The 15,584-nt window shown below is 37.3% G+C and overlaps 1 protein-coding gene across 4 annotated transcripts in view; it reads right to left on the bottom strand.

Annotated features, from left to right (window-relative positions):
* Window positions 1–15,584, bottom strand: part of LOC150099115 (coronin-2B-like) — a 565,643-nt gene that overhangs the window by 181,088 nt on the left and 368,971 nt on the right. For all 4 annotated transcript variants that reach the window (XM_090404927.1, XM_090404925.1, XM_090404924.1 and 1 more), the window contains one exon: window positions 13,808–13,912. In XM_090404927.1, the coding sequence (XP_090261053.1) occupies window positions 13,808–13,912 (105 nt within the window). The remainder of the gene's footprint in view (window positions 1–13,807; window positions 13,913–15,584) is intronic.

The raw sequence follows: 15,584 nt of genomic DNA, 5'->3' as shown, positions 1-15,584 counted from the left end.
ATTATTATTCAGGCCTCCATGGAGTCAAAAGACTACTCATTGCGGGAGGTCCTTCCTAGGAAACACAAAGTCTATGAAGACTCATCGTGGGAGGTCTCTCCTAGGAAACACAGTCTGTCATACCACTCCTTACAATCATTAAACATTCTTGCACTCACCACTCTATCAGGCAATGCATTCCATGGTTCAACCAACCTCTATGCAAAGAAACCACTCCTCACTCTTTTGCACACAGCTTCCTTTCGTACCTTCCAGGGAAGGACCCTTGTCATCACTCCTTCCCGCTGTTCGACCAAGCGAAAGAACTCCCCAGTGTCAACCTAATAACCACCTCTCAACAGTTTCAGTCTCAACCATATCACCTCTCCTTCTTCTATCCACCAAACTCTGCAGTCCACAATCCCTCAGCCAATCATCATAACTAACATTGCCCAGTCCTGAAATCTTCTTTGTTATCTGCCTTTGTACCATTTCCACAGTTAATTTATCCTCTTCAAATCCTGCAGGACCAAATCTGAGGCGTGGTCTGAACAGTCTTATACTATGGAATGCTAACTCTTATATCTCTGTAGGTCAGCTTCCTTCTCATTATTGCAGCAATCCTATGTGTTACCTTCACCATTTTTGCCATATGTTCCCTAAATTTCAGGTTTCTATCAATCATCAACCCCAGATCTCTTGTCTTCTCCTACTTCCTCCAGTATAGCTACTCCAATAGAGTATGCAGCATCCCATCGATGTGTCCCAAACCTCAAGACCTTACATTTTGCTGCATTAAACTGACATCCCCATTCATTTACCCATCTGTCTAGCTTATTCAAATCCTCTTGCAGGGCTACCACATCTGCACTATTACTAATAATAACCCTTCCCAGCTTCACATCATCCACAAACAACTGAATCTCCCTGCAATCCACTGACAATGTCATTGATATAAATGTTAAACAATGTAGGTCCCAGTACTGAGCCATGTGTGAACCCACACAAAACTTAAATATCAGCTTATCATGTGGCACCTTGTCAAATGCCTTTGCTAATTCCAAGAAAATGGCAGTATATGCCTTTCCCTCATTTACTGCTCTTGTAACTTTATTATAAAAGGCTAGCATATTACTAAAACAAGAGCGCCCCTTCACAAATCCATGTTGACTCTAACAGATAACATTACCCTCGTCCAGTGTTGTATATGGTCCCTAACTAATTTCTTGTAAACTACTGATGACACACAAACTGGCCTATAATTAGACACTTCCAGTCTGCTACCGCCCTTATACAATGGCACTATCTTACCTTACTTCCATTCCCTGGGCACCTTTCACATAGTCAGACTTTCATTGAAAAGCCAGGTCAAAGGAGCTGTCAGTTCTTTAGCACATTCTCTCAAAACTCGTGTGAAATACCATCCAGCCTCACAGCTTTACTGACAACTAGAGTACTCAGTATTTGGAACACACTCTCCTCCTGCACCTCTAAATCTCGAACCTGCCCTATCCCTCTAGTCTTATAATTTACTCCTCAAGGATGAAATATCCCAATAAAGAGTTCATTGAACAATTCCACAATGTCCTGTGCATCAGTCACTCTATTCCCATTTTCATCCCACAATGTAATTCTTCCACAATCATTTCTCCTCCTACTGGCCACATAGCTAAAAAATTCCCTAGGATTTTCTTTGGATCTTAAGGCCAATCTCTTCTAATATTCCAGTTTCGCTTTCCTTACCATACTAGTCACTCTCCTAACCTGTGTCTTATATTCTTCATGCATCTCTTCACCTGTCTCCTTATATCTCTTCCATAGCCTCTTTTTCGCATGCAATTCCTGTTTAATATTGTTTATCATCCACTTTACTCCAAATTGTGTCCTCTTCTTCAGTTGTGGAATACAGCTTACTATTGCTGCAAACAAATAGCAATTCCTTCACAATTTCCCCAGCACTAATGATATCCCGGCCTTCCAATTGCTCCCTCCATGAAACTTCCCCAAGTTGATATCTAAGACTATTATAATCACCTGACTTATGATTTCACATACATTCCTGTCTTTTTGATACTCCTGCATGTCTATTCATCTTCCAAGTCAAAACCACATGGTCACTCTCTCCAACTGGGGAAGAGATGTCACCTCAGTTATTATCAACTCTTCTGATGCTATGACCAAATCCAAAACTCTTGAACCTCTTATTCCCTCTATTGCATGTTGCCTAAGACATTTGTTCCTCAATAATTCTAGAAATTCCATTCCCTTATTTCTACATGCATCTTCCTCTCCCCAATTTTAACTACTGCTGTAGTTAAAATCTCCTATAACAATCATTCTTCTTGCACATGCCAAGCTCAACTATCTAAACATCCTCTGTGCTCCTTGATTTGTAGCAACACCCCACTAAATATCCTGTCTTGCCCACCTCTACCTCACACCATATGCTTTCAAAATCATTATTGTCACTGCCTTCCAAAGCTTCCACTCTTAGAGGACATAAGTCATCACTTATCATAAGCAGTACTCCACCACCACACTTTCCCTTCCTTTCCTGCCGAAAAATGCTGTACCCTGCTACTTCTATTCCTGTTATTATTTCCTCTTCTGTCAACCACGTCTCAGTGATCACAATAATCTTTGACCAGGTTGATGCTATCAGTGCCACCCATTCCTCTCCTTTATTCCGGATACTCCAGGCAATAGTATAAAGCTAAAAATGCCACTGTTTCTATACCCAGCATTATTCTCTCTAGACTCCACTGGGCTCAGCGTTACCTGATGTCGTCCCCCTTCTCTCAAGTAACCATTCCCACAAGAGGCCACCCCTGCTACCATCCACCTTGGGCATTCTGGTTTCCCCTCATTGACACACCGACTTGTTCAGAACAGCAAGCTCTCCAGATGCCTACGTCCTTCCTCATTCAAATGCAAGCGGTCTCTTGCATACAATTCCTCTCTGTCCTCAAACACCCTCCAAGCATCCACATAATCCAATCCTCTATTCTGACATATTCTAGCTATTATATTATTCAATGTTACTGCTCTTCTGCTCGGCTCGTCACTATCATACCTAGACAACACACACACACACACATACACTATCTTTCCTCTCTGCGTCTTCTTTTGTACAACCTCAAGCAAGAATCTCATATCTCTCGCTGCCCAATTTACATTACCTCTCAAGTCCTTTGTTCTTACCATCATAATCATCTCATCCACCCTTTCACCCCTCTTAATTGCCATAGCCACACTTTCTATCATTCCTCCAGCAAATACTCCTCACGCATCCTTGCACACAACGGATCATTGAGTTACCATACATTACACCTCTTACCACCCTGTCCCTCGATTGCACCCATGCATGCCTTTCTCTCTCTCTCTCTCTCCTTGAACGCTTTCTCTCTGTGTTCCCCTACTTACCTGCCTTCCTGACATCACTCAATCACTGGTTCCAGTCCTTCCTCGCATTCTTCTCATTCACTTCCACCTACTATTTCCATTCTCTCCTCTTCTATCATTCCCATATCTCTCCCTCATTCCTGTGTTCCACTGTTCCTATTCTTTCCTCTTCTATCATTCCCATATCTCTCTCATTCTATCCTCTTCTATCATTCCCATATCTCTCTCATTCTATCCTCTTCTATCATTCCCATATCTCTCTCTCTCTCACTTCCTTCTACTGTTTCTTTACTTTCCTCTTCTATCATTCCCAAAACTTTCTCTCACTCCTACTCTGATTCGCTTTGCATTCATCTCTTCCATTCTCCTAATCTCATCTTTCACACTTCTCATCTCATTCACAAGACATTCCACCTCCTCTTTCAGCTCATCTATCTCTCTCTCTCTCTCTCTCTCTCTGCAAGTTAGTCACTCTTACTCGCCATTCATTTACCCAATCAAAACCATCTCTGAAAATTTCACAGTCATTCAAGGCTTCCACACTCCCGACTCTTATTTTCTCATTCATATTTTGCTCTTCATTCTCTCGTATCACACTACTCGTCTCCTGATATTCATTTCTTGTCCCTGAAGCAACTAGGTCAGATATCGAAATATCTAATTCATTGATTTCCTCCCACTGCATGCATTTTGCACATATAAGCACTCCCCCTTCTCTCACCAGCCATATCCAACTCCCGGGAAGCATACATGCCGCAAAGTCCTTTATTATGTTACGTATAATACAGTTCTTAAATGACGAAGGACTTGGTGACATGCCATTTGTTATTGCTGCTGCATCCGCTGCAATCACAAAAGTTTTACAGAGAATAGTGGGAGATCAGGGTAGAACCAGAGGTCATCCCTGGAAACTGTATAAAGAGGGTGTGAGTAGGGGAGTGAGAGGCAGGTTTTTTTCGTGCAGAGTTATGAATGATTGGAATGCCTTGCCTGAGAATGTGGTGTCTGCAAAGAATTTGAATGTGTTTAAAACAAGATATGATGAGCTGTGTATGTGATAAAAGGACCTCCCAGATGAGTCTTTGACTCCATGAGGTCTTGGGGTAATAATAATAATAATAGTAATAATAATAAAAATTTTACTTAGACTAGAAAATTATGGAAAGTTACCAAAGCTATTAGACAGTCTGCTACCAGGCACATTCCAAGAGGTTGTAGAACATGTTATATTTCAGGTTTTACAGAACACAACATGGAATATATGAAAGATATTGTGACCTATATGATAACGATCCATTTTCATCAGAAACAACTGATGCAGGAGAAGAACATACAGCAACACTGTCTGAAAAAACAAGTCGACAATGGGCAGAGAAAATTAAAAGTTTAGATATGAAACACAGTAGCAGGAAAACCTGGCTTTTGCTTACTAGATTGATTACTACTGAACATAAATAAGTGAAGAAAAAAGCCCAATTGGACATCACCAGGGGACTGTTTACGGAAGTGTTGGAGGGTATGGTGTCAAAGCCACCTTTAAACCTCTTGCAAAAAAACTAAAAAGCTTACTCAACTCATCCAAAGACCCACTCCCTCCACTAGCCCACCCTGGAGTATACCGTGTTTATTGCACCTGTAACATATCATATATAGGAGAAACAGGATGTACAATTCCCATCAGACAAAAAGAACATAAATGTCACATTAAATATAATAATTATGGCGAAGCTGGCCTTTTGGATCATGCCCTGAATACCTTACATAGAATTGACTGGAAAAGCACTTGTTGTGTACATCACACCAAAACATTGTATGAATGCAAATTTAAGGAAGCCTGTGAGATTATTACCAACCACCCCAATCTGAACAATAATAATGGTCTAAAAATCCCAAACATATGGAAGGCCCATATTCGACCCATGGAACCTTCCTCTCTAAGAGTAACTATAAACAGGACTGTAGATAATCTAAAATCCTAAATCAAAAATAACAATTGTAATACTAAAAATAGGACATCATTGTTACTAAAAGAAAACTATCTATAAGAAAGAAAGTTTATTCATTATTTATGTTCTCGTAAATTTAGCTTGATGTAGTTTCTAAATAATTATTTTTTTTTTTTTCACTAGAGGTCATGCCAGTAGAATAACCTGTGATCAAATCATTGTTTCTCTAGCTTACTATGTAATGTAACTCAGCTTGTCCTGTATATTTGTATATGCTCCAGATGATGATCTCAATATGAAGATCAAAACGTCGGGAAATTAAAAGTTTTTTTATAACACGGTTGTAAAGTCCATAATTTCTAAAATGGACAACACAAAGTCGCTACTACATAGAACAAACGTATAAAATATAACAAATTAAAAAGAAGCATAACATCATATGCATGGAGCATGTTTCATTAGTTATTGTTAACTGTTCACACTCTGTAGTTTGCAGCAAAATTAAATTCTGGCAAGCTTAGCAATCTTATTAGAGTTTTCCATTTGTCAGGCAGGATCATTCCTTGATTTCTGTTTAGGCTGCTTTCAGAACGAAGAACCACAGTGGCTTCTTTGAAATTGCGATACCGAAAATCTTCAAGATAAGGCATGGAACTTTTGTCCCATTCAATGGTGTGGCTTGTGTTGAAGAAGTGGAGGGTTAATTCGGAGCTATATATTCTGTTGTTTTTAACATTCCCTACGTGTTCCTTTTTTCCTATTTCAAGACTTCTTGATGTCTGACCTATGTAGTTTAAACCACAGGAGCAAGGGATGCTGTATACTCTAGTGTATTTGAAGAAGGCATCGCTGTCTTTTAGTGACCTTAATATGTTTTGGATTGTCTTGATCGGTTTGAAAGTTACTCTAATATCAAAAGGTTCGAAGAGTGTTGCAATCTTTTTTGACACTGTTCCTATATAAGGAATGGGAATTGAGGAATTATATCGAGTCTTGGCAGATTGCTGTTGTGTGGGGTTGCTATGAAATATCTTTTTGATTAAATTTCTTGGATAGCTGTTGTTTACCATGGTCTGTGATATATGAGTTAATTCATCCTGGAGGTCTTTTTCTTCTGATATGATGCTGGTGGCTCTATTTGTCAGCATGTGTATGATGCTAAGTTTTTGAGAAATGTGGTGAGTAGACGAGAAGTGAAGATAACGTCCAGTGTGGGTTGGTTTAGAGTAGACTTTAAGGTTGATATGCCCATCTGCTTGTTTTTTGATTAGGGTATCTAAAAATGGTAGTTGTCTATACTTCTAAAGTTCCAAGATGAATTTGATTTTCTGATGGAGGGAATTTATCTTTGTTAGAAAGATAAATTCCCTCCATCAGAAAGATAAAAGCTGCTGTTTTAGTGTTTCTCCAAATTATAAAAACATCATCAATTAGACCCTAAGCTATAATGGCTTAGGGTCTAATTGGGAAAGGATGTCATTTTCTAGTTTCTCCATGAATAGATCTGCACACGGAGGAGATAGGGGACTGCCCATAGCCAAGCCAGTTAGTTATTCGTATATAGTGCTTCCATTTAAAGAAGTTAGGTTTGAGGCAATGACTGAAGAGGTTAGCAGTATCTTGAGGATACAGATTATGTAAAATGTTGATAACTTCTTCTACCGGGATGTTGGTGAATTAGGATACCACATCCAGGCTGGCAAGAATATCTGTTTCAAAAATAGATATGTTTTTCAAGTTAGCAATGAAGTGCTTCGAATTCTTTATGTAAGTATCAGAGTTTTGAATATGATCCTTTAGGAGACGAGCAAGGTGTTTAGACAGTAGGTAGGTTAGAGAATTTCTTCCATCCACTATCCATCCATTTTTAGATACCCATATGTTAAAGAATGTGTATTCACTGATCCTTGATCCAATGCACTGTTTCTAAATAAAATGCGAACCAGTGTGCAAAATTGAAATAAGAGGCCATGACTGTGAATAACGCTTGAGATAGATCTAAAGAGATACTGCAGGTAATCCTAATTATATTTAATAACCTTAAAGGGGAATCTTAGTGGCACAGTCGTAACATGAAATAAATTTTCCAAGATTTCCAAGGTATAGAAAATTAGATAACCTGGAGTAACATAAGTAAGAGTGTAAAGCATAAGACTAAGAATAGAGTAATAAAGCAAGTAAAGTAAATAGAGTATAAAGAGATAGAGAGAAAGTAAAGATATATAGAGAAATTAAAGTAAAAGAAGATAAAGTAAGAAATAGCATAAAATATATAATGGGAACAAGAGACCCTATGATTACAACACTACATAGGACCTTAAATTATAAGCGACACACAGAGGAGACAGCAGCTAAAATTGAAACACGTAATAATATTCTGTGCTGATTAACTTCATTTTTGGTAGGACGCAATTCAACAAGTACTGCACACCTCTACACTGGCACTTTGCTTTTTGACAGTCAAGTATGCTAACCATGTTCGGGAAAGATCACATGTCAAAATTATTGACGAGGTTCTTAATAAAACATGTCAGCATATTACTGGCTGCCTTAAGCCTACAAAAATTGACCATCTATACTCACTGTCTGGTAATGCACCTCCTCACATTAGACGGAAAACACAGAGTAGATATCAGCAGAAACAACAAATAAATGATGAACAGCATAGGAGGCTAAGATCAAGGAAAAGTTTTATTCGCTCAGTGGAATCACTGGTTGATTCCATAAAAGCTACAAAGTCAACAATGTGGTAAGAACAATCTCCAGAGGCTCTGAACTTGAACGAATCTTTTCCTTCCAGCTTACATCTAGACTGGCAAAGATAGAAGCACTGAACAGACTTTGTTCCAAAATGGCAGATCAAAGCAAAATATGGTCAACTGGTCAACTAGGGCTACACAGACAATGACAGCTGCTCATGTGGTGAAACACAAACCATGGAACAGCTTCTGAAACGCTGCCTAATTAGACATTAATAATATATGTATCCAAGAAGATTTAATGCAGTGTAATGAAACAGCTTTAAAGCATATTAATTACTGGATGAGTGAAATTTGACATTTTGTTTTTTGTGTAATATTTTATGCAGGTGGCATTTTTATATAACTTTTTTTTTAATATCTATTATTTTAAATGTATGCTTTTAATCTTAAATATAAAGAGCCAATAGGCTTCATTTCAGCAATATAAACATTATTTAAATTAAGGGGATATTAAATCCCACATTGTTTTAAAACCGAATAAGAAACTCAAAGATTGGAATCAGAGAGTTTACTATATTCGGCATGAAACTCTCTGATTCCAATCTTTGAGTTTCTTATTCGGTTTTAAAACAATGTGGTATTTAATATCTCCTTAATTTAAATAATGCTTTTAATCATTCTCTTACATTTTCTGTAGTTCACACACAAAATAAATAAGTGATTTAACTCTCACGTACTCAATCTAAATTTATTCAGTCAGTTTCCTACCATACATTTTCTTTGGTTGGCAAAGCGATACATCAGTGTCCTAACCTGTGATCTAACCTTTTTATTTCTTCATAGTTTTTTGCTCCAGTTATTATTAAGTTATTTACAGAGGAGATTCTTGATCTGCCTCTTGGCCACTTCTCTCCAACCATATCGTCCACAAGATACTTTTCTCTGAACCCCGACAAAGACAACAAGATGATGTACGTTATATTTCTGCCATCGTCATTCCATACTTATGGACAGTTTCAAATAAGATTGCTAGACTCCTTAGACCACATAAAATAAGAGTGGCCTTTAAACCCACAGAAACGATTAAACAATTCTTAAGATCTCCAAAAGATAGCCATCCTTTCTCCAAATATGCTGGAGTCTATAACATACCATGCTCGTGCGGGTTGAATTACATCGGCCAAACTTCAAGGAGCCTTGAAATTAGGCAAAAAGAACATATAGGTGATGTCAATAATAACAGAGAAGAAAAATCAGGTTTAGCTTTTCATTTCTCAAGAACAAACCATACCATAGAGTGGGATAGAAGCACAATTCCTTACATGGAGGAGGACTTCCGCTCCCGAATTTTTAAGGAGGCCACAACAGTTGCCCGCTGTACACAAAACCTTAACAGGAACCAAGGACTAATCTTGCCCGTGATCTGGAAGACCCTTATCAGATCCTTCAACTCGCCAGAACTGAATTATAGTGCCAACTATAGAACGTTCCTAAATAACAAGTGAGATCATCCATGTTCTATGAATGTATTGTACGTGCTCTGTTCTTTGTTTAATATAATTGGAATCGGTTGATTTTAGTTTGTAACAGTTTTTTACTTTTTAGTGCCTTACATCAGTTATGTACCCTGAAGATGCCAACAGACTTAGTTGGTGAAACTAGTTGGTATAACTTAGTTGTTTATTATATACACTTGATCAATATAATCCCAATAAAAGTTTTTCCATGATTAGGACTTTTTCATTAGTCTTTCTTCTAACAAATTAATTCTCATCTCTTCCTTCTCAAAGTTCAAATGCACCAAATTTTTGGTGTCTTGTTTTGTAATAGTCCAAGAATCACAACCATGTAATGCTGTACTCCATAAATATGAGACATACTCTGTCAGTGTTTTAGGAGTGTCATGATTTTCCTGGAGATTTTTCTTGTAGCAGTATGAGAAACTCATTGGTTGGGATGTTGGTAAACAAACTGAATGTATTAAAACTGGCTAAAATATCATGTTCATTAAGAATGATGTGGCTGATGGCGGGTAAAAAGTGTTCAGAGTAATAAAATATGGCAATTGTCCTGTCAAGCCTTTTAGTTATTTAGCTAGATGATGTTTAACAAGAAGATATATAGGAAAATCTATGCTAAACAAGTTGGCAAATTCATAGGTAGTTTTTACAAGGTTGTTGGTGCAATACTGAAGCTCTCAAATATGTCCATGATCTAATAAATAGTGAATATGCATGTTAAGCGGTTATCTGATTTTGCTGTCATTCTGTGTTGAAAAAATGATTGTAGCCTTGCCTTTATGTGACAATAAGATTCCTATTTCCACATACACATATATATATATGCATTTAACTTTTTTAAGCTAGATGTTTAAAAAACTAGACGTATCAGATTGTCAATTGTAAGTTTTGCATCATTTACTGTGATTGCTGATTTAAAACGATCAAATGAAGCTATTTGTGGAGTTAAGAAACAGATAGCATGGTCAAATTTGTTAATAGTAGTTCTTTTAATACTTTTCAGGACAGACTGAAAAGTTGAGGCTTTGCTAAAAAAACTTGCTCTGCTGTAAAAAAAAAAAACATTTTTACTTCTGGACAAATGTTTTTTCTTGAGATTTTAACATGTATTTATTCAGTTATTAAAATGTCTCTGTAGCACAATTGGAAGAATAACACAACATTGAACCTTTCAACTAGAAAATACCTGAGATGAAGGTAAGTTAGGCAATCGCATATGGAGATAGCATGGTTTTTCCTTGGAAACCTGGATTTTTCATCCCATGTGCAAGGTAATTGGCCATGAAAATACACATAACTTACTATTTCTGGTGGAGGTGAGAAGAAGATGGCATTATGTGTTTGATAGTAGCAATTTTGTTGTGCATAGTTAGAGGATTAAGTAGGGAAGATGATGAAATGGAAGTAGTGTGCCCTGCCATGACGAGTCCTTGAAATAGCTGGAGGTGGCACATAATAATCTTAAACTATTAAACTTTCTAATAAATTTGCTTTCTTCCATTCATAAATTCTATCTGCTTGTGTATTGAGAATGTGAATAACATTCTGCATAAAGTTGCATCTGATCTGCTTTTAAGCTCATGAAGCAGATAATACTGTTTTCTGTCCTTTAGTTTATCAAGGCAACATTTTGTGTTGGCAAAGTGTCATAAGTAGCACCACCACCTTTGCTATCATACTTGATTTTCTGAGGGCATGAAACTTCTCTTTAAAATTTCTGAATTTAGGAATAATTCCAGAAATCTTACATTACTGTAGAAATACTAACCCGATGACATCTTTTTGCAATCTTTTGTAACATTTTGTCTAATTCTCTAATGTTCCTGTATGTAGCCTTGCCATGTAGTCATAGTGCAGAGTGGTATAGTTGAATGTAACATTGCAAATGCATGGATAAATATGAGTCTATAAGATAGTAAACCATATCTGCACAAAAATAATTAGTTTATTAAAAGGCATGTTTTGCTTTACTTAACAAGACTTCTTCAGGTGTAAGAAATGAAAACAAACAAAAGATCAGCAAGCTGACAACCAATATAGAATTATGTAGGATTTTGATGATTTTAAATTATGTCTAGACATAAGTTCATTGTTGTGTACAATGTTCATGGAATGTCTCCTAGCTATAGCTAGGAGACATTCCAGTAAATTAATACTATGTATTAATTTGCTAGGATTTATATTTAAATTTTTAGGATTCATTGACATTTTTAAAGATTAACAGATTTTTCTTTAAGTTTTGCCATAACAATAACGTAAAATTCAGATTCATTCCATAAAACTTGATTTCTTTCAGTCGAAGCATCTTGTTGATCAGCTGTACACATGATGATACAGCTGAGCCCTCACTTCCCTGGTATTCAATTTCTCTGATATTCTCTTCAAATCACTGATCAATTTATTATATATATACCCCCCCCCCCGGTATCCTTTTTCCAGAAAGAGATCATAAACCTGTTGTCAAAATTAGACACAAAAAAAGCTCCTGGCCCTGATGGCATTCCTCTAATTGTCCTGAAGGTCTCTGCAGCAGAACTGATTCCTATCCTATGCCATCTAAACACACTCTCTTACTCCACTGGTACATATATATATATATATATCCCAAAACCTGGAAATTGGCCTATATTCAACCCATTCCTGAAAAGGGTGACAAATCACTGCCATCTAACTACTGCCCTATCTCACTCACCTCAATCCTATCTAAAGTGATGGAGAAAACTCAATTCTCAACTTCTAATGTACCTTGAAGGTACCCAGCAATTAAGCGACCACCAGTATGGATTTCCATCGATGCCGATCAACAGATGACCTGCTCTCATATATCACCCATCTCTGGACATATGCCATGGAAAAATTTGGCGAATCCCAAGTAGTTGCACTTGATATCTCTAATGCCTTTGAGCGGATCTTGCAGAAGGGCTTACTAAGCAAACTTACATCATTTGGATTGTCTCAGGACTTCTTCAGATGGATTGCTAGCTTAATGTCTGGATGCACCATATGTGTGATGGTAGATGGCTCCCCATCCTCCCACCATCCAACTAATGCTGGAGTCCCACAAGGTTCAGTTCTCTCACAACCCTCTTCCTTCTGTACATCAATGACCTACTTCAGTTGACCTCCAACCCAATACACAGGTTTGCAGATGACAGCACATTGCACTCCTCCCTTTCACTTGATAAACCTTACCCTACACAACTCACTTCAACCCACAGGTCACAACTTCCCTTAATTCGGACCTTCAAGACATCCTCCAATGGGGCTCAGATAACCTCATCAACTCTCCAATGCTAGTAAAACCTAGTTCTGTCTTATTTCCCACAAAAAAGAACCATTTTCTTCCAGTATTATTTTTGATAACACTGAAATTCCCAGACAAGATGAAATTTCTCTTTTCGGAATTACCATGACATCAGGCCTCTCATGGAAAAAACACACCACAACCATTTAGTCTCTGCAATTTGTATATTCTACAAATATTTTCGTGGAAAACGCTCATCTGAAACAGCATCAATAATTCTCTCACTCTGTACTAAACTCACTGGAACACGTACAGCCACTGTCCAACATCCCTTCACAATATACCCTGAAACCCACAGAAAAGGTTTCTTTTCCTCCTCCTTCATCCCTGCTACTATAAGTTGACCAGCCAACCTCTCGTATATGGGCCCAAGATACCCCCATCTCCCAACACAAAAAATCTGATCCACTTCCATCCGTTGAAGTAGTAGTTCTTCAGCAGGCACATTAGTAAAGAGGAACATGACATCCATTCTGGTGGTATGAAATTTTTCTAATAAACTACTTGAAAGTTATACATGTGTTATCTATATGGTGTATACAATTAGAGAGAGTATATATCTTGAGAACTGTGTGTGTGTGGCATCATCAGATGTATGCAGTGAAAGTTTGTCTGACAAGTTCAGAAATGCAGCAGCAGCTTCAGGTTTAATTAAAAATTCAGTGAATGTTACAACTTTATTTTAAAACGCGATGCAACGATGCTAAAAAATAGTTACTAACTTAAAGCATGTTGTAAACTTAATTAGTGCTATAAGGGTTTATACATATCAACTAATTGTATAGGTGGATGTGTGTACAGTTAATGATATTACAAAAATTTGAACAGAATCAAGTGAAACGATGTTAAAAATGAACACAATTTTTTGAGTACATATATTACAAATGGAATATGAACAAAAATTAAATAATGCAATATTTTTGAATTAATGATTTAAGTATAACGTAATCTTACTTTTCCTGCAACATATACCATCCTTGTATCTTGATCATAGTATGGAAACAATACACCTGATGATGAATCAATATTCTCAATTCTCAGGGGTTGACTAAGATCATGCTATACAAAGCAAAGAGAACTTTCAGTGGATGAAATCATATAATCAACACTTGAGTAGTTAAATTACAATGCTATAAAATTTTAACCAATGAGTCAAAAAATGTAAATCGTGATGTAAACTATCAAAAAATGATGATCAAAGTTATCTGAAACATGACTTAATTCTCCTCCATCTGCACACAATGCCATCCACCAATAGTTTGGTCTGTAACCTGTGTGCATTTCCTAAATATAATTCTAGGTACTGATTAAAAATGCATAAGGATGAGAAATTATCAGTGTCTAAGAGATCACTATATCATAATCCAATTCTGTATGACACTGAACTGCGACTTATTTTCAGTATCTTTTAATACACAAACACTATACTAAATGGCATGTGTGTGTGTATCATCCCTTTTGCCCTGATTACACTTTCCACACTACCAGGCATACTCTCCACTAATCTGTAAAAATATTACTATTATGGCATCTTCATTGAGTTGAAGACGCATCGTAGAAGACCCACATTAACCATTATACACACAAATCCTATCATACCTCTCCTTGAATCTATTCACTGCCAGAGAATTCACAACCAATTCTGGCAATCCATTCTACTCCATCACCACTCTTCATGCAAAAAATCTGGTTTCCCCCCCCCCTCCACTAATCATACATTTACACAATTTCCATGAATGACCCCAAGTTCTATGACAATATGTTATATATTGAAAAATTTCACTCACATCAATTTTATAAAAAACCCTTTAATATCAAAAGTTTCTATTATGTCCCCTCTTTTCATCCTATCAACTAAACTTTGTAACTCACAAACCTTCAACCTATCCTCATAGGGAGTATTCCACAGACCTGCCACCATCTTAGTCACTCGTTTGTGAATCCTCCACTATCTCCTAGTCCCCAAGAACCCCAGGTAACCAAATCTGAGTGAAAGTCAAGATGTGGCCAAATCATAGCATTATAAAGAGGGATAATAACTTCCTTATCTTCACATGTTAGCATGTTTTTCAACATCCAAGTAATCCTTTAAGCTATTTTACCAACTTTTGTAATATACCCTATGAACTTCAGCTCTTTGTCCACCATCATCCCCAAGTGCCAAGCCCCCATCCTTCTTTTTCTGCAGCTTGTCCACTTGAGTAGGTTTGCTGTTTATAATGAGTCTCCTCCACTTCCTCTTGTCTTGAGCTGTAACCATATCCAAGTTCTTCATCCTCAAATCCTCCTCCTCCTCCATCTTTTCTTTGGCTTCCTGCACTTGCTCCTCCCCTGCACATTCATCTGCATGACCTTTCATCCAACATACTTATCCTCCCTCCTCATCACATGACCAAACCATCTCAACTTTGCCTCCTGTATCTTTGCTCCTAAGTTCATAACTTTCACGCTTCCCCTTACATAATCATTTCTCAGACGATCCTTTCTAGTCACACCACACATCTAACATCTAAAAGCATTCTTATCTCCACTGCCATCCTGCTGATGTTATTTTTCCTAAAGTCCCTAGCCCCATTAATGTCCTCCAATCCAATACTAGCAATATGTTACACCATATGTAACCTTTTCAACCCAAAGTGCATAACCTTACATTTTGCAACATTAATTGATGATTATTATCCTTTGCCCACAATGCCAATTTTTTAAAATCATCCTGCAGGATATCTACATT

Source organism: Typopeltis vanoorti, chromosome 15, assembly GCF_054136105.1.
Source record: "Typopeltis vanoorti isolate ZY-2024b chromosome 15, IOZ_Tvanoo_1.0, whole genome shotgun sequence".
NCBI lineage: Eukaryota > Metazoa > Arthropoda > Arachnida > Uropygi > Thelyphonidae > Typopeltis > Typopeltis vanoorti.
Note: the sequence above shows the minus strand (reverse complement) of the source record. Positions and strands in the feature narration are given on the sequence as shown.